Consider the following 20,929-nt stretch of genomic DNA (forward strand, 5'->3'; position numbering starts at 1 on the left):
CACAATGGTTTCCAACATTTTCCAACCTTTTAACTCTTCTGGGCTGCATTACCCAACAGAAACTTATCAGGGGTCACATACAGAATTTAATATTTACTAATGACTAAAATGTAACCCATATTATCAATGAGTATAATAATAAAATGTAATAATGAAATAAAATATAATAAATGTAATAAAGTATAATAATAAAAATAATGAATATAATAATAAAACATTGAATTTCTGAACAAAATTAAGAACATGCCATTTAAAAAAATATATTTTTCTAGCTACATGAAATAGTAGCTTTCAACATTTTTCTGTAAAGTTTTGAATTCTCTCTCCCTCCCTCCCTTCCCTCCCCCTCCTTCTGACAGAAAGCAATCTAACATAGGCTCTATGTGCATAATCATGCTAAACACAAATCTCTGTTATGTTGTGAGAGAAGAATCAAATCAAAACAAAATGGAGGAAAAAATAGAAAGAAAAAACATAATACATAAGACAACTTTTAAAAATTGAAGATACTGTTTTAAATTCCCCCAGATCCTTCTCTGGATTTGGATGGTGTTTTTTTTATTACAAATCTTTTAGAATTGTCTTTATTATATTGTTGAAGTGAACAAGTCTATCATAGTTGATAATCACCCAGTGTTGCTGTTGTTCTTCTGGTTCCACTCACTTTATTCAACATCATTTCTTGCAAATCTTTCCAGGCTATTCTGAAGTCCCATCCCTCATGATTTCTTACAGAAAAATAATAGAACATGCCGTTTTTTATTGTGAAAATTGGGCTTGCTCTTTTTAAAATCTATTTCTGATTTTTTTAGCGGTTGTAGCACTGTGAAGAATATTTTCAAAATACTTGTTTGAAATTTTTATTCTATTTTTATTTTTTGTATGCTTCATATGATACAAGAGTTGCTCACAAATATACATACTCCCCAAAAGAGACTTCTTGAACAGGGCATGCTTGTGAAATGTCAGATATTTTTCTTTAGGCAAGTACAACTTATAAAAATCCAATAAAGATACTTGAATATATTTTTCTTTTGAGTTTTATATCTGACTGAACGTCATATATTCTATTTGCAAGTTTGCAGACGATTTGTAGGTGTCAGCTGAGAACGGAGTAGCAAATATATTGAAATGCAGTTGACGTTTTCTAAAATCTTGAAATCTATTCTCAGAGTCCTATGACAAGATAGAATCAATTCTGCATACAATACTATTACAATGTCTCATAACATTTCAAAATAAAGATCCTAATTCCTATATGCATATCATTTGTAAAAAAACCCCAAAACTTCCAGGGTTTCTGAGACTACATAATGTTATTTACATGCAAAATCAAGCCTTTGTTAGTTAAGGATTAAACTGGTCTTTGATGTTGCAGTGATAGCTTATGCACTCACCCATTTCTTCATTTTCTGATTATGTGATGTGGGCTGTATGAAAGGACCTGGAGGGCCACATGTGGTCCATGGGCTGTGGGTTGGACCCATCTGCTCTAGAGAATACCCCTGGTTCAGCAGCATACTGGAACTGGAGTCAGGAAGACCTTTGATGGAATATTGTCTTAGATACTTGCTAGCTGTAAAATGGAACTAAGGACAGCACCTACCTCTCAGTTTTTCTGTAAGGATCAATGAAATGTAACCTACGTAAGGTGCTTTACAAACCTGAAGCTGCAGGGGTGGCTAGGTGTCGTAGTGGATAAAGCACCAGCCTTGGAGTCAGGAGTCCCTGGGTTCAAATCTGGTCTCAGACACTTAATAATTACCTAGCTGTGTGGCCTTGGGCAAGCCACTTAACCCCATTTGCCTTGCAAAAAAAAAAACAAAACAAAACCTGAAGATGCATATTAAATACTAGCTAGCTATTTTGGGCAGCTGGGAAACATAGTTTCTGTATAGATGGTGTCTTTTACCTCTTTTTGTATCCCCCACTGATTTATTAATCAATGCCCAGCCCAATCTCAGTCTCTCATGAATTTCAAACTAGACATCTTGCTCTGGTTGTCCTATAGACCAGTTCTTTAGGCCCTTAATAAACATTTCTCAGTTGATTAGAAGGAGCTCAGCAGGTTCTGAAAACTATCAAAGAGTGGTTTGCCTGTCTATAGATGTAGGTTTGTGAAAATGGGGAAATTACGTAGGCACATAAATATTTGAGATGGTGTCTGATATGACCTGATGATGCATTTTTTTTATGCCTGTACACATGTGAAGTTGGTGTTCTCCAAAGGCTGAACAGTCCTCTACTTGTATGGAAAATTGTAATGCAGTGGACTACGGTGGGTTATGCCTTGGGGAGTACCATCTAATGTAAACATCCTCCCCAGAGTGGAAGTATGCCAGCCACTAAATACATCTATTAAGTCCATTCTGTGACCTGCCCTCATACTCTTTTAGGTGTGGCTTTCATATTTCTCTTTAATTATCATCTTCTGGGAGACAATTATGGCTCTGGAAGAAGATCTGGGTTCCAATCCCACCCTTAATGTTCATTCTCTAGGTCAGCACTTTACAAATATTATCTAATATCCTCACAACCACATTGTCATTTATATTTCACATAAAAGGAAACCAAGTTAGATAAAATATTATTTTTTACACATCTAGTAATTATCTAAAGGTGAATTTGACTTCAGGTCTTCCTGACTCCCAAGCTCTATTCTCTGTGCTACCAAATCTCTTACTCAGCCTTTCATTTTATCTTAAGTCTATCCTCTCATTCCATTTTCAGATCAATGATTCCAAACTAAACTAATGACATTTGGACCTTTAATTTGATGCAAAACCATGAAGTCTAGGGTTAAATATTTGAACAAATCTGTTTGCCAGCCTAAGATGTGCAAAAACATACTAGAATCAGAGAAGGCGTAAGACCCCCAAAGGTTTATCTGGTTCCTTGGCTCCAAACCATCTATCATCCTGGAACCTTTTGGTGGATGGAAGTACTTCTAAAAATGACCTGTCTAATCAGATCTCTATTATATAGAGAATGTGGGCCTCTTCTCTTATTTTGTTGTTCAGTCATTTCTCAGTTGTGCCCTACTTTTCATGACCCCATGTGGGCTTTTCTTAGCAAAGATACTGGGCTAGTTTGCCATTTCTTTCTCTAACTCATTTTACAGATAAAGAAACTGAAGAAAATGGAGCTAAATGGCTTGCCCAAAGTCATACAGCTAGGAAGTGATTGAGATCAGATTTGAACTCAGGAAGATGAGGCCCAGCATTCACTGTATGGCTTAGGTCTCCATTTTCCCCATATTAACATGTTCTAATCTAACATAAAGATTTATATGTTTCCTTTCCCTTTAAAATGTAAATTCCTTAAAGACAGGGACTGTTTCTGCTTTTCTTTGTGTCCTCAGGCTATTAGCACAAAGAACCTTTGATAAATGCTAGTAGATTGACTGATGGCCCATAGTCCCTGATTTTCATCTTAGGGAGTAATAGTGAATGGCAGTCATTTTCCCATTCAGAGATTTACAATCATTTTTCTCTCTCTTAACAATCAGTCAATAAGAATTTGATCCTCCTCTTATTTGACTACTCTATTTCTTTTGCTGGTTCCTTATCTAGGTCATTCCCTCTAACTGAGGGCATTCCCCAAGCCTCTGTGCTTGGTTCATTTTTCTTTTTGCTCTAGATTTCCCTTGGCAATTTCATCAACACCCATGGTTTCCATTATTATATGTATGCAGATCAATGAGATCAATGCATCCAATCTCAGTGTTCCATGAATTTCCAACTAGACATCTTCTGCTGATTGTCTATAAACATCTCAAACTTAACATATCTAAAACCATACTCATTATCTTTCCTCCCAAAACACTTCCCCCCCATCTGCATTTCCCCATTACTGACAAAGGCACCATTGTCTTCCTATCACCTAGATTCTCAATCTTAGGCCAATCTTCAACTCCTCATTGTCACTCACCCCAAGAATCAAATTCTTCATCAAATCCTTTCTCTCTTTATCACATCTCTTCTGTATGTGCTACCCCCTCCATTCACATGGTCAGAACTCTCACTTGTCATCTCTTACCTGGATAACTGCAATAGCCTTCCTAACTGATCTTGCAGTCAAAACTCATTTGCCATTCTGATCCATCCTCCATGCAACTCCTAAAGGGTTTTTTCCCAAACTATGCCACCTGCCTCTTCACCCACCCTTTGTTCTCATTACCTCCAGGATGAAATATGAAGTCCTTTGTTTTGTGTTGAATGTCTTTCATAAGCTAGTTTTCTTCTATCATTCCAGTTTTTTTTTTACACTTGACTCTCTTCCACACACCTACAACTCAGCTTCCATTATCCTGTTTGCTCTTTCACAAACGCAACATTCCATCTTCTTCATCTTTGCCTTTGGATGGTTCATTCACCATCCCAAGAATGCTCCATCTCCTCATCCCTACCTCTTAGTTTATCTGGTTTCTTGCAAGGATCAAGTCATGGCTCATCTTTCTCCAGGGGGTCTTTCTCAGTCCTTCTCTCCCTGCCATGGTAACACTCTCCCTTGTCTAATTACCTGCATCTTCTCTGTGTATGTCTCACATCTCCCTAGTTATTTTGCAGCCGAGTGGTACAATGAATAGAGTGCCAGGTCTAGAGTCAGGAAGACTCCTTTTCATGAATTCCAACATGGCCTCAGACACTCATTATCTGAAGGACTCTGAGCAAGCCACTTCACCCTATTTACTTCGGTTTCCTCATCTATAAAATAGGAAAGAAAAAAAAGTTTAAAAAAAGACATTCACATAATTTTGTTGTATATTTGAAGGGAATAAAAAGTTGTACATAGGTCATCCTCTTTTTTATTGTACTTTGTTATGGAGATGTTTATTTTGTTCCATAAATTAAAAATTAAAATTTAAAATAGAATATAAAAGTGATTCGGCCAAGGCAATGTCAAACCACTATTAGTACCTTTGTCATGGAAACCCCAAATGCAGGCATGGACAGTTGGACATTACTGAAAAATGACAGAACAATAGCAACAAATCTAGTTGTTCCTCTATTAAAATATGAGCTCATTGAAGTGGACTGTTTTCCTCCCTTTTTTGTATCTTCCCCACAGTACAATGCCTGTAACATGTTCAGTTATATCTGATTCTTTGTGACCCTGTGAACCATATTGTCCATGGAATTTTCTTGGCAAAGATACTAAAGTGACTTGCCATTTCTTTCTCTGGTGGATTAAGGAAAATAGATATTAAGTGACTTGCCTAGGGTCATACAACTAGCAAGTATCTGAGGCTAGATTTGAACTCATGTCTTCCTGACTCTAGGCTCTATACAGAGTCATCTACTTGTTTTCACCTATAACATAGTAAGCAGTTAATAAATGCCTGTGACTGAGTAGCTTTTATTAAGTTCTTGCTTTATGCTAGGAAATGCCGTCATCGCTGGGGTCATAAAACAAAAATTAATCAGGTGCTCCCCTCAGGAAGCTAATATTCTATTGGGGGAGACAACATGTATGTGAATACATACATTCATACATATATATATATATATATATATATATATATATGTATGTAAAATATACTGATGAAGATTGAAGCTATGATTCATAGGGAACTTCTGCATGAAAAAAACTAACAAAACCAGCTTCTAGTAGTACATGTTGGTGACTTCTAACCTTAGAAAGATGGTTAGCATTGAGCATTGGAACATTTAATGACTTGCCTGGGTTCACCAGCTAGGATGTGTCAGAGGAAGGATTTGAACTTGGGTCTTCCTGGAACCAAGGTCAGCTCTCTAAGGACCATACTATGATATGTGTCTTGGCATTCAAAATATTGTATAAAATAATACAAAGTGATGTCCTTCAGTGTCATACTGTAGCCCAAAGTGAAATCAGCTCTTTAAAGTACCCAACCTGCTGGGAGTCATGTCTTTCCATCCTTTGCAAACTTGTTTTCTTCTTAGATTCAGCAAGATGCCATGGCAATGCGAAGGAAGATACTTCTGGAAGCTCTTTTTCAGAAATGGGATAATGAAGGCTCTGGTTTCTTGGAACTGCATGAGATTGATAAACTTCTGTTTTCCTACAAGGAAGGCATGGAGAAAATATCGATGATGAAAGGTAAGGGCAAGGCTTTCCATGCCAATATCTATCAATTAGGAGTCCAGCTAATCACCATTTGCATCGGTCATTTCCTAGTCACAGGCAAGGGCCACCTACTTAGGAAAAACACTGGTCTCTCTGGGTGAGATGGACCATAGAAGAATTTAATTCCACGTAGGTCCAAACTGATGATTGAAAGACAAAACTCAAGTCTGCCCCAAAGATCCTTCAATAATCAAATTCATTCTTTCTCAAAGAAATTGAGTCTCCATTGTCTTTGCTTATAAAGGTATATAGGACCTCAGCCATTATAGGATCATGGATCTAGAACTGGAAAAGACCTTAGAATTCAATTGTCTCATTTCCTAGTTGAAGAAACTGAGGCAAACAGAGGTTAAGTGACTGGTCCAGGGTCACACACCTAGTAAGTGTCTGGGGCATAATTAAATACTAATAAAGAATAATTTAATAGTCAATTTAATAATAATACCATTTATGTAGTGCCTACAGGCTAAATGCTTTACAAATATTTTCTGATTTGACCTTCCTAACAATCTTGGGAGACAGATGCTATTATTATTTCCATTTTAAAATTGAAGAAAGTGAGGCAAACAGAGGTTAAGTGATTTGCCCAAGGTCACATAGCTAGGAAGTATATTATGAACTCATGTCCAATGTGTATCTAAACAAAAGTCCCTTGTAAGATATCCCCAGTGACCAAGATTCTTCAAAGACCTCTAATGTTCCATTAGGCTTCTTATGTACACTATGACTTTAGACAAATCACTTCTATGTGATAAGTCTTAGTTGCCTTGCTTGTCCTTAAAGGGGGGGAGGTAAGTTAGACTACATGACCTCTAAGGTCCTGTCCAGATCTATCTGAGATCATGATATTTAACTTTTCAGCATACTCTGCCCATTGCTTCCATTTGAATCCATTGGGTAGGGGCAGCTAAGTGGCGTAGTGGATAAAGCACCGGCCTTGGAGTCAGGAGTACCTGGGTTTAAATCCCGTCTCAGACACTTAATAATTACCTAGCTGTGTGGCCTTGGGCAAGCCACTTAACCCCATTTGCCTTGCAAAAAACCTAAAAAAAAAAAAGCAAGAATCCATTAGGTCTAAGCAAAGCAAATCAAATTGATTTCCATGTGAAAGCTCTTTTTTTTAAAAAAAGAAATAAATCTATGATTTTACTGAAGGATCAAATTCTCACAGATCATCAATTTATATTAGAGTATTATGAGGGACATGGTGAAGATAAAGGATCTTGCCAAAAGGCACATGCATGTGTCAGAGGCAGAATTTGAATCCAGGTCTTCCTTACTCCAAGGCCTTTTCTCTAACATCATATCAACCTGTCCCTTGCTCTTTTGCTACAAAAGGTAAGCCTAATCTAACTTCCACTTGGTAATCCCTCATATGATTAAAGAGAGCCAAGTCTTCTCCATAAGCCAAGTATCTTTTCTCCAGTTTGGAATGAAAGGACATGAGAGAAACTAAGGCAAACATTTTCTTTGCAATGCTGCTGACAGTGTTTTGAGTAGATCACTAACCTGATTGTATTAAAAGGTACCTTCACTCTTCTCCTAGAGCTGTCATAATTCTGGTCATATAACAAAATGTAATAATTATTTATGGCAGGAAAAATGGACAAGGAAAATGGCCAGTCCCATCTGTGAGCGCTGAGGAGTTGTGGCCACATGTTCCTTTGTTCTTGCTACATTTGAATAGCTAAAGAAACTTCTTCTATCCATTTCAGTCTGAAGAAAGGACTCCTAGGATAGATAGCAGCCCAGGGCCTTGTGTTCAGCTACTATATAATCCATTCTGAGCTCCAGATTTCTCTTTTCAGCATGGCAGACTTCAGAGGTAGTTGGTCATAGTGACTGTATTCTGATCACAGTAAAACTAGAAAGATGCTCATGTCTTGCTTGGACAACAGGGTGTTTCCTGGAGAGTAAAATGATTCAATACTTAAAAGAAAAATACAGAGTTGAGGTTTCTTTGGTGTTGGCCTCTCTGGAGGAGGGTAGAGACAAGGAAGAGATCTTAGGACATGAATTCTATATCCTAGCAGAGATTTTGGCACAATGGGCCAGTGTAAAGAAGACAGGGTTGATCACAATGGTAACTGCCATCAAGCTGAGATTCAACTGACCTCTGGCCAGCTCCATTGTGGTGCCTTCCCTCCCCCATCCCTTGCCCCTGGTCTTTTTTTTTTTTTAAAGACTTTTGGGTTTGTTTTTGTGTCCATTTTAAAGATCACAATTCTTTTTTTTCTCTGTAGTATCCTGCACCTAAGACCTCTCCTCCTCTTTTCTTTTTTTTTTAATTATAAAGATTTTATTTATTTTGAGTTTTACAATTTTCCCCCTAATCTTACTTCTCTCCCCCCACCCCCCACAAAAGGCAATTTGCCAGGTTTTTTTGGGGGGGGTTAGGTTTTTGCTAGGCAATGGGGTTAAGTGGCTTGCCCAAGGCCACATGGCTAGGTAATTATTAAGTATCTGAGGCCGAATTTGAACTCAGGTACTCCTGACTCCAGGGCCGGTTCTCTATCTACTGTGCTACCTAGCAGCCCTAATTTGCCAGTTTTTACATTGTTTCCATGGTATACATTGATTCAAATTGAATGTGATGAGAGAGAAATCATATCCTTAAGGAAGAAACATAAATTCTTTCTTGATAAATGTTATCCCATGTGACTGTCCTCCCAACCCCTTATCATTATAGATATAAAGCTATAAAGGACCTTGAGAAGTTATTGAGTCCAACTCTCTCCTTTTTATATATGAAACAGAGGGAAACCTCCAACTAGTCCAGCCTCCTCATTTTACAGATGAGGAAACTAAGTCCAAAGACTGAGTAGGGAACATGGGATCATGGCTCTGGACCTGGAAGGTTCCTTAGCAGTGATGGGGTTCAATTTTCTCATTTTATAGATGAAGAACTTGAAGACAATTGGGCAATAGTGAGTGACAGTCACTTTACTGCAAATCCATCTGTTTGCAAAGAAAAGCAAATATGCATAAATGATCAACAAGATGATCAAGTCTGACAGTATTTGCCACATTCTGTAGCCTTAAGCCCCCTCCTTTCCAATAAGAGAAGGAATGTTTGTTAAATCTGTTCTCCAGGACTAAGATGATTCCATTCATTCAATCAATAAATTCATCAGTAAGCATTAAGTGTGTTACGTGCCAGAGACTGTCCTATAGTGTTGGGGATTCAGCTAGAGAAACTGAATAGTGCCTGCCTTCAAGAAGATCACATTCTGTTCATCTAAATCCAGTAACTTTTTGTGTGGATTTTGTTTACATTATTGTAATGATTGATCCTACAGATGCTTGGGTTCTGCCACCTTTAGTGTAGATCACAGCAGACAAATGTTCTCCTGATAGGCAGAAGAGAGGAGAGGATGCTGAAACTGGAGTCAAAAGATGGTTTTGAATCCTAGCTCTTCTATGTGATCCCATCTCTGGGCCTCAATTTCCCTCACCTGGAAAAAACAGAGGGTTTGGAGTAGATGATCTTAAAGGTTCCTTCCATTCCTGGATCCACGATCCTTTATTTCTCTGAAATCTTCCTATTTGTTATTTCTTGTGGCATTCCCTGTTTCAGTTGTTTCTCAGTCAGTCACATTTATTGAGTCTTCTAGGTGCCAGTCACTGTGTTAATCACTGATGATACAAAAAGAGGCAAAGGATAGTCCAAAAGACACTCTCAAGGAGCTCACAATCTAATGGAGGAGACAACAAGGAAACAGATATGTGCAAACAAGCTATATTCAGGATAAAAAGGAAATAATTCACAGAAGAAGGCACTAGAATTGAGAGGGGTTGGGAAAGGAATGGTGGGGTTTTAGCCTGAATTTAGTTTCCAGTTTCCTTATATGAGTAATAAGGGCAGTGCTAGAACCTACCTTCCAAGGATATGAGGAGGAACAAAAGAAGTGAAGAGCTTTGCAAACCATTATACTCAGGCACGCTCTCTCTTCTATGTATATGTATGTCTTTTTCTCCATCTCCTCCCTCCTTCTGTCTCTGTCTCTATGATTATATTTTTGTCTCCCTCTCCCTCTCTGTCTCTGTGTGACTCTCTTTCTCCTCTTTCTCTTTCTCCTCTATTTCCTTTCTCCTTCTGTCTCTTCCTCTTCTCTCTCTCTCTGTTATCTCTCTGTCTCTCACTTTCTCTCTCTCTCTGTCTCTCTGTTTTTCTAGCTCCTTTCTCCTTTGTCTGTCTGTCTCAACATATATATTTCTGTATATATATATTTACATACACACATACACATATGTCAGGATTATATGGAGAACTTTCCTTTCTGACACTGATCCTCCTCGGGATCTGGATCCAGGTTGGGCATCTCTGAGTCTGCTTCTCCAAGGGCTTACATCTCAGCAGAGCCAGCCAACAGCCAGCCAGTGATATTTTACATCCTCCTGCCCACAGACCACCATCTCTGCACAGCTGGGCTACTTGATAGGAAATCTGGCCAGGGACTCCCACAGGGAAGGGGAGTACAGACATATGGATTTGGTAAGAGGCAAAATCAGCCTTTTGTAGTTCCAAGTCATGATGTGCATTTCAAAGCTGAAAAGGAATTCTGGTCTTTTAGTTCATGAGGAGCATGGAGCATAGGGAGGAGAGAGAGATGGCCTAGAAAGGGACCTATGTTCAAGTCCTGTGCAGCACATTCTTGCTGTGTGACTTTCAGCAAATCACCTACTCTCTCTCTCTCTCTCTCTCTACTCTAAACAATGTTCTAAGACTGTGAGGGGCAGAAAATGTGCCAACATGCATTGGTGGAGGGAGCATCCTCATCTGAAATTTCTCTGAAATCACTGGTTAAGTCCCTATCCCTATTTCCCTTAGAGATGATCAACCGGGGGCCCTGGGGATAGAGAACTAGACTTGAAGACAAGAAGCCTTGAGTCCTAGTCCTGTTAAGTGTGTGACCCCAAGCAAGTGATTTACCCACTCTCAGCCTCAGTTTTCTCATCTCTAAAGTGGAAATTAAAATAGCCCTTTCCTCATAGGATGGTTGTGAGGATCAGATGAGACAGCATATGTCCAATCCTTTGTAAAGAGGAGAATAAATGTTAGTCAACCCTTTCTTGCTTCAGGTACCAAATCTGGAAAAAAGATATGTGTGTACATATGTGTGTAAAGTATGTGCATGTGTTAGTATGCACACATATGTAGTGCATATGTGTATGTGTATTGTAGGAAAGGAAGAAAGAGGAAATGGAACATAATGGAGCTGAAAATTCCTTGAATCTGGAGTCAGCTGATCAGTTTCCTTTTCCTCATCTGAAAAAGGAGCCAATGAACTTAATGGAACACGGAGGGGTCTTGGAGGTCATGGAATCCAACCACTCTCATTTTACAGAGGAGGAAACTGAGGCTGAGAACCTGGGGGATTTGCCTGGGGTCACTCTCGCCCCCCCCCAGCTGTAGGCCTGTGTTCCTCAAAGTTTGGCTTCTCCCCCTTTGGGGCTCAGAGTCAAATTAGGGGTTTGCCTCCTAAAATCCCTTTCCAGCTTACTGGGACCAATTAAGTTGTAGCCGAGCGGCCTCTTGTGGCTTGTGATGGGAGCTCCTCGGGTTGGGAAGTAGATGGTGAGTAATCAGTAAGAGGGAAATTTGGGGTTGGGCAGATTAAGCTTCTCAAAAGGGAACATTTTAAAAGAATGAATAATGCTTGGAGTCACAGCTGATCAACACACTTTGGCATCTCTCAATTTAAATTTAAAAAATCTTTCTCCACACCCAGAAAAATGAGAATTGAAACTGAGACATAGAACAGGAAACTTAGCTATGTGACCTTGAGAAAAATCACTTCACCTCTCTGAGTCTCAATTTTTCCATCTGAAAAAATGAAGGGGTTGGACTAGATAACAGCTGAGGTTCCTGCTAGCTTTAGATTTATCATTCTGAGGCACTAGGAAAGCATTAGGAAGTTCAAGGTGGGGTGGCAGGGAAGGGAAGAGATCTATGAGTCCTCCACTCTCTCTCCCTTTGTTTACTTCCATCTGCTTTAACAACTGAACACTCAAATAGAAATGAAAGGGCAGATGAAAACAACCCATGTGACTCAAGGAAGTGTGATGGAAGGAATTATTTTTCCTCCAAGAATTTCCCAGTGGACTCTCCATCTCTAATATTGCCAGATTTCTCCAGTCTCTTCTCTCGATGTCAAAGAGTTCTCTTTTGCAGATGTGGTCCCATTTCTGATACTTTCATCTTTCCTTTCCATTTTTATGGTATAATTAACCTCCCTAAAATAGGGTTCATCTAATTGTCCCATTCTGTTGAATTCTTATGGTATGGAGTTGACCTTGACTTTCATTTGTCTAGGACTGGAAGGGATCTCAGTGACCATAAAATCCATCTCCTTCACTTTACAGAAGAGGAAACTAAGACCTAGAGAAGTTAAGTGACTTGCTCAAGGCCACACTAGTGATAAGAGGTAGAGCCAGGACACAGACTTAGGTCTTTGATCCCAAACCTAGGCTTTTTTCATTGGGCCCTCAGTAAACCTTTGTGGATTGGTTCACTGAGCGTTGGCTAGCTAGCGCTATTTCCTGTTCTTCTCAATCCTCCTTATTCCTGATTAAAACTTTCTCTGCAACATGACCTGAACCCCTTATCTCTTGCCACAAATTCTAAGGGGCTTCCTTCTTAACACCAGGAACACTGTTCTCCACAAATTGGAATGTCATACATACTTCCTGACATGCTTGTAAGAAACTCTTCTTTTGGCCCTCAAACAGTCAGAGAACCACTATAAGTCCTAAGCTAAGAGACCCTCAGTCTCATTTTCCCTAACTGATGAGGGAATTGGACTAGATAACTTCAGAGGGCTCCTTCTAGTTTTAGATCTAGTAGGAGTTACCATCAAGATGCCCCAGTTTTACTCACACCACCATAGATCTATTATAGCACCCAGAGAATTTTCCCTGTCAATAGAGATCTCAGGTCCTCTGGGGTTAGGAGAAAGTAGAAGTGATTTAAAAAAAAAGATATTACTTAGGTGGAAGACTTAATACTTAGAGATTTAGTGAGGTTGGTCATTGAGAAAAGAATTGGTTCTCTGGGGTATATACTTGCTTCCCAATTGAGTAGGAAGTGTCTAAGCATACATTCAGTTGGCTTTGACTCCAAGAGAGAATACCATCTCTGGAGTCAGAGGATCTAGCTCCAAATTCCATCTCTTGACACTAGTCTAGCTCCAAGTCTCTGTTCCTACATGTAAAATCTGTTAGATTTTAATGGGGTTTTCAAAGGAGGATGAAACATAATACATTCTTCCCAATACCCTAAAATACAGATGGGAGAAGACCAACAGGCAGTGAGGTGGCACAGTGATAAAGTTTTGGACTTAGAATCAGGAAGAATCAGGAAACTGAGGCTGAGAACTTGGGGAACTTAATCTTGCCTCAGACACATCAGTGGTGTGCCTGTCACTTATTCTTTCTGTATTCTTGGTTTCTCCATCTATATAAAATGAGAATGTTGGACTCACTGGCCTCCAAAAGCCTTTTCCTAGTCTTTCCTAGAGACCAGTTAACTCTCACTTTCTCCATGAAGCCCTCCTTGATGGGCCCCATAGTGGCCCCTATTCTACTCTTTTACCACTCTCTGGCAGCTTATCAATCCATAGGCATATTAACCACCTATTATATGTCAGAATACTGGGCTAGTTTATATGTTACAACACCAAAAATGAAATAATTCCTGCTCTCAAGAAACTTATACTGTAACAATATTATCTCATATTGTTCATCATCTTTTTGAATGACTAGATAATGGCTAGCCATGCCAGTGGCTAGCCAGGCCAAGCCAAGGCCTTATGGTTTGCAAACAGCTTGTGCTTTAGGAGTCCAGCATTCTACCCTGCCACAGAGTACCTTGAAGACCATGTAGGGTTTGGCCAGGCAAAACAAAGAAGAGAGGGTACTTTAGGTGAGAAAGTTGTCTTGAAAAGATTGGCAATGCATGGGAAAGATGGAAATGTCAACATTATCCAATTATGTAGTGATGAGGGCCCAAATTAGCATGATGGCAACAGGAAATTCAGTTTTGGTGACATTGTAAAAGGGGAAATCAAGGGAGTCATTGAGGATAATTCTGGGGTCTAATGGACTCCTCCATTCTGGGAGAGGCAGTATGATATTTGGAATCAGAGGACTTGAACATATATCCTCCCTTTGTCATTTACTTGGGTGACCTTAAGCTCTCTGGGCCCCAGGTTCCTGTTCTGTGAAATGAGGCCATTGGCCCAGAAGGATCCTGAGGTCCCTTTGGCTATACATTTGTGATGTTCTAATCCCTTCTACAAATAATTTATTCCCTAAGCTTATGTGGAAAGGCAAATGGGGAGGGGAAAATTGATTCCATGAAAATGAACTTTTAGGGGTGACTAGGTGGCTCAGTGGATAGAGCACCAGCCTTGGAGTCAGCCATACCTGAGTTCAAATCTGGCCTCAGATACTTAATAATTACCTAGTTGTATGGCCTTGGGCAAGCCACTTAACCCCATTGCCTTGCAAAAAAACTAAAGAAAACAAAAGAAAGAAAATGAACTTTTATTTAGCTCTTGGTCTGGGTCTCTTACTCTTTAGCAAAACTGCACATAAAACTTCCAACGCCCCACCCTGGCAATGAAGTGAGATTAAATGTAGATCACTTTAGAAACTACATTGAGCTAGTTGTGGCCGAGCTCACTGGGAATGAAAACGAAGTCTTTGACAACGTGGTGGAATATTTGATGATGAGCTTGAAGCGGACCCAGGCGGAGCAGCTTCGGAGTGTGGCCCGGCGAAAATGGCTCCACCAGATCCAGCGAGCTGCAGAAACCAGTGGGGTTTGTCTAGAACCCGTGTATTCTGCAGTCTTCAAGGCTTTGACTGAGGTATGTGTTCCAGAAGGAGTGGTCTTGGGAAGAAGAACCTTATTGTATTCTGGGGTTCAACTCCACCATGTAACAGCAGCCACAGGGATACTACAGAAGAACTCTCAGCAGCTGCTGCAGATGTCCCTTTGTGTCCTTGGTGACCTAATGGATGGGGGAACCACAGTGAAAAGAGTGATCAGGTTGGGGTTGGAAAAGAAGGAGAGAGTAAGAGGGGAGTGGATAGGACACCAGCAGACTTAGACAGAGAAAGCTTGTAGAATCTTGGAAATTCTGGTGCTGCCATAGTGGGACCCTGGATAAAACATTGAATCTCCTGGGGCCTCAGTTTCCTCATCTGTAAAATGAAGGATTAGGCTAGATGACCTCTAAAGTCAATTTAAGCTTTAATTTAAGTTTTAGCTTTATGATCCCTGTGTGTCACAGAAATACTGTCAAAAAGACAAGAATGATTTTCTGCCCTGCCCTCCTCCAAAGTGAGATTTTTCACTAAGCTTCCTCTGACCAGGAACTTAAGAAGACCTTGAACCAACAACAGCAAAGACCTTGGCCAGCCAGAAGTCTCATTTTAACCTCATATTTTGTATGGGCTTAAAATACATTTTTTGAGGTTTAGGTCTTTTATTACTTGTTAAAATCTTTCATATTCAGTTGATAAAACTGTATCTTGGCCAAGAAGGAAACAGGGAATAAAGGGAGAAAACAAGCTTTTATTAAGCACCTTAATCTGAGCAACTATGCTAAAGTTTTTACAAATATTTCATGCATTCCTTACACTGACTACAGGAGGGAGATGTTATTTTCATTTTGCAGTTGCAGAAATTGAGGCAGAAAGCAATAGCAGAGAAGTAACTTGCCCAAGGTCACATAGCTAGCAAGAGTCTGAGGTCAAATTTGAACCCAGTTCTTCCTGAAGCAATTTCCCAGTCTCTGGCACCATGACGCCTATGGTGTATCTAGCTGCTATTTGGTGGCAGGAAGATTTGAGTCTTAAGTCCTATTTCTGATCCATTCTAACTTAGATGACAAAGGGCAAGTCACTTCATTTCTCAGTACTGTTAGACAACGCAAAGGTACAGGCTATGGGGTCCAATCCTATCTCTAATGTTACTGCATGATCTTAAGGAAATAATTTAACATGTCTGGGCCACAGTTTTAACCAGGTTTAGATCTGGTGGTTCTGGAGGTCCCTTTAAAGCTTTAATCTATAAACCAATCAAGCAACAAACATTCCTTAAGTAATCTGCTAAGCCCTGAAAAACTAAATCCTAGGGATACAGAAAAAGCAACACAAGTCCCTAGAGAATCATAAGAGGAAAAATCTTTCTGACTTTCAGTTTTAACACCTGAAAAATGAAGGGGATGAATTAAATGAGTTTTGAAGTCCCATCTAGCTCTAAGGGAGGTTGTCTTTTACCTCTCTACATGGAAAATTTCAGCAACATTCACTGTCCCCTTCATGGTACTCAAAGTCATCATCAGATTTTAGAGAAACAATAGAGCTAACTCACTGACAAAAGAAAGAGGGGAGACATCACTGCATGGTATATAGGTCAGGAGCTAGTATAGGGAACATGCTGGGTATTCCTCTAATTTTAGGATGCTGAAGCCCATGGCAACAACAAGAAGATTAGTGCCCATGTTTCCCTCTTGGAAGAGAACAAACTCATGCCCCAGAGAGGAAATGTCCTCCTGAGGAATGTGGCTTGCACTGCACATGATGCTCCATTTGTCTTAAAAGAAGTGCTTTACCGAGACATGAAAGGAATCAGGTAAGGACTCCAAAAGGTTCATTTCCTCTCCCCTTATGCTTACATACTTCTTCTCATTCCTGAATGAAGTAGCTTTGAAACTTTTTGAATCTCCTAAGAGAGAAAAGCCAGATAAATCTCATCCAAAGTGTTCTTCTTCACCAAGGACAGTCTAATAGCAGGGCTATTATGACCCCTCTTGGGAATAGTTTCTATCTTCTTAAGAGATGTTTTTCTAGATTTCTAGCTTTCTCCTTTGGAAACTGAGCCTCAAAAGATGGGTGGTGTTTCATGTTCCTAGCAGGTCTTTCTCATAAACTATTTATTCTGTACTGATTATCTTCCAGTGTTTTTTCCTCTATTGAGGAAATATGTCCTTGAAGTCAAAAAGCCTGTCATGAGTAAGCTTTTGGAATTTGGTTATAGTATTCCTTAGAGTTTCCATTTTGATGTCTCTTTCAGGAGGTGATTGGTGGATTCTTTCATTGGCTATTTTCCCCTCTGGTTCTAGGATGTCAGTTTTCCTGGATAACCTCTTGAAAGATATTATCCAGGCCCTTTTTTTGAACATGCCTTTCAGTTAGTCCAATAATTCTTAAGTTATCCCTTCTGGATTTATTTTCCAGGTTAGTTGTTTTTCCACTGAATTATTTTACATGTTCTTTTATCTTTTTCATTCTTTTGATTTTGTTTGACTCTTAATGACTCAAAGAGTCATTAGATTCCACTTGCCCAATTCTAATTTTTTTTGCAAGGCAAATGGGGTTAAGTGACTTTCCGAAGGCCACACAGGTAATTATTAAGTGTTATTAATTATTAAGAGGTTAAATTTGAACTTAGGTACTCCTGACTCCAGGGCTGGTGCTCTATCCACTGCACCACCTAGCCGCCCCCCCAATTCTAATTTTAAAGGAATTTTTTTCACTTAGTTTTTCTAATTCCTTTTCCATTTGACCAATTCTACTTTTAAAGGAGTTGTTTTCTTCAATGGATTTTTTTTTTTTTACCATTTGGGCAATTCTATTTTTTTAGGAGTTGCTTTCTTTAGTCAATTAAATGCAGCACACTGTGCTTTGTCTTCAAGCTGAATTTCAGCAGTTCTAATCATTCTCCACTTTTCATATAGATAAACACGTTCAAATCCTTTTCTAAACTGTTGATTGTTTTTTCATAATTCTCCTATATAACTCTCATTTCTTTTCCCAATTTTTCTTCTACCTCTCTTACTTGATTTGTAAGATCCTTTGTGAGTTCTTCCAAGAGAATTATTTGAACTTCAGATCAATTCATATTTCCCTTCAAAGCTTCACATTTGGGCATTTGGCCATTTTCTTCTGAGTTCATGTTTTGGTCTTCTCTATCACTTTTTATGGTTAGGGCTCTTTGGGGGGGGTTGCTTATTTTTTTTTTAAAGTTGAATTCTGGGCATAGGAGGCACAGTCCCAAACTTCTTTTGTTGAGGGCCAGGATTCTGGTCACTGAATTTCCAGACTGAGACCTCAAGTGCTGGTGGTTTGCTCCCTCTGCTGGAGTAGCCCAAACCAGTCCTGCCTGTGGTGTAGAGCTCTGGGCTTAGAATATGCCTTCCCCATTGGAGCTGGGACCCTCACAACTGATCTCCTGTGCCAATGGCCTGCTGAACTATGACCCAGGAGCCTCAGTTATTGATCTGCACTACAGCTAAGAGCCTTTTCCTTGCTTATCCATACCCTGCCTGATCTGGGCTGCGCTACCCTTTTATCTGAATGAGACAGATCTTTCTTGAAGTCCTTCTAAGATATCTTAAGTTGGAAAATTGGTTTATCCCATCTTTTTGTGGGTTCTATTGCTCCAGAATCCATTTTAGTGGTTTGATTTAATGTTTTTTGAGGGAAATTGAGGTAATAACCCTGGAAATTTCTGGCTTTTCTTCATCATCTTCAGTAAATGTTTTAACAACTGGATCTTCTATATGATAATTTAATCTGTATTAATAACATTTCCCTCATCATTTTCTTAAGGCAAATCAATTAAACAAGAAATCAAACCCTGATTAGTAGCATTTTTCACACTTCCAAGGTGTAAATGCTCAGACTGAAAATTTAACAATTGATTCTCAGAATCTCCTACACCAATGAAATTACAGGTCTTGGTTTTTTTTTTAAGTAAGAATCTCTAGATTATTGCTCTTTAATTTCCTTCTCTAACATCACATATATTATATAATATATATATATATATATATATATATATATGATAGAAATTGAATATTTCCACCACTGAAATTGATTTCTTTTTTGGCTCCTCCTAAAAGCCTTCCAGCCCCTTATTATTCATCTTTTTTTTGCCCTTCAGTTTTTCAGTGGTGGATCAAGGACAGCCAATCCATGTCCCACAAGTTGAGAAGCATGGAAATATTCACTTCTGGAATACTTCCCGACCAGCAAAAGAACAGAGAGGGTCGTTTCTGGCTCTCCCTCTTATGGATGCTTATAAGAGAACCTTTGGGGTTCTGGGGATAGACACCCTACAAGATCCCTTCAAAAAAAACATCTTTGCAAGACATGAAATCAGCTTCTATCAGGTAGATAGCAGAAACATTGAAACGACAGCCTTGCCTCCTTGGAGTGACTAGAAAGAAAAAGACGCACGTAAAGGAAAAAGATAGAGAGATTAGATAGAAAGACAAAGGGAAAAAGAATGAGTTTAATTTGATGAATGCTTATTTATAATAGGCACTATGCTATGTCCCCACTATGTGGGGAAAAACACAAGATGGTCCCTACCTTCAAAGAGTTTGTATTCTAATGATAAAGACTCCACACATAATGGAAGGCTTAAGAAATTTTCAGGGTGGAATTGTTGATCATGTTAGAAACAGGCATCCAGTCTTTGTTTTATCCCTTGAATATGTTTTTCATTCATGACTTAAGATGTCTCGCCTGTGTAAATGGGAGGAATGTGTGATCCAGCTAACCATTTCTTAATTTTTTAAGAAAGTTGGACAATAAGGGACCTATTTTTTTCAGCTGGGGGCGGGGAGGAAGGGACAATTTATGTTAAAGAGTAGAAATTGTACTATCAGAAAATGATCTTGCTGAAATAGAAATTTACTTGAAGAATTTTTACAGTGTGTGGTTTTTTTTTTCAGCTAAGTAACCAGAAATCCTTTCCGTTCTAAACAATGAATTCTAGTCTCACAAAATCCTGGTCTAACCCTTGTGTTCAGTTTTATAATTTTAGGGAAAAGAAGATGCAATGAAGAATGAATCAATCACAAGCACTGATTAAATGCCTGTTGTAGACTAAGTACTTTACTAGACCTTAGGTGATATAAAGAGAGAAGAAACAAAATAATCTCTGCCCTCACTGAGGAGCTTGGGTTCTACTGGAGGAAACAACATGTATACATATTGCAAAATACATACGAATTAAATGGAAGATCATTTTTGCCTGAAGAGGGAGACACAAGCCTCTGGGGGAATCAGGAAGGCCTCAAGCAGGCAATTGTACTTGAATGAAGCTTTGAAGGATGCTAGGGAGTCCAAGAGGCAGAGATCGGGAGAAGAATATGAAATAAATCTAGACTGGATCCAAATAAAAACATTTCTATTTAATCCTTGGGGCAATAGGGAATCCCATGAGCTTCTTGAACTGAGGAGTGACATGGGCAGAAATATCACTTCAGTAGCTAGAGGAATATGGATTGTTGAGAAGACCTACTAGAGTAGAGAGACCAATTAGGAAGTTATCACTATTTCAGAGGTGAGGAGAGATGATGAAGGGTTGAATTAGGGAGGAGACCGTGTAATTAAAGAGAAGGGATTAGATGAAAGAGGTTTTGTGGGGATAGGATCAAGATCTGACAACTGCTTGTACATATAGGAAAAGTAAATAATTAAGGATGATATCAAGGTGGATATCTGTCTTGGTGAGCATACATACTGTATGCCAGTGTTGTGCAACCAACCCAAGAGTGAGTATTATCATTGACCTTTCCAATTTTCTAAAGGGGAAGTCTTTACCTCTGGTGACTAGAAATATCATGATACCTACAACAGCAAAATAGATACTAGGAAGATAGGTGGATCTGAGGGAAAATATAATGAGCTCTGTTTTGAACATACTGAGTGTGAGATATCTCCAAACTATCTGACTGGAAATGTCTAATTCAAATTTCTACCCCCAAATTTCCAAGTATTGGGATTTTAAAATCAG

General features: G+C 39.1%; 1 protein-coding gene across 6 annotated transcripts in view; it reads left to right on the forward strand.

Annotated features, from left to right (window-relative positions):
- Positions 1 to 20,929, forward strand: part of EFCAB5 (EF-hand calcium binding domain 5) — a 161,444-nt gene that overhangs the window by 113,842 nt on the left and 26,673 nt on the right. For all 6 annotated transcript variants that reach the window (XM_074189122.1, XM_074189121.1, XM_074189120.1 and 3 more), the window contains 4 exons: positions 5,925 to 6,081; positions 14,692 to 14,981; positions 16,581 to 16,753; positions 19,067 to 19,295. In XM_074189122.1, the coding sequence (XP_074045223.1) occupies positions 5,925 to 6,081; positions 14,692 to 14,981; positions 16,581 to 16,753; positions 19,067 to 19,295 (849 nt within the window). The remainder of the gene's footprint in view (positions 1 to 5,924; positions 6,082 to 14,691; positions 14,982 to 16,580; positions 16,754 to 19,066; positions 19,296 to 20,929) is intronic.

The sequence above is a fragment of the Macrotis lagotis genome, chromosome 5 (assembly GCF_037893015.1).
Source record: "Macrotis lagotis isolate mMagLag1 chromosome 5, bilby.v1.9.chrom.fasta, whole genome shotgun sequence".
In the NCBI taxonomy this organism is placed as follows: domain Eukaryota; kingdom Metazoa; phylum Chordata; class Mammalia; order Peramelemorphia; family Peramelidae; genus Macrotis; species Macrotis lagotis.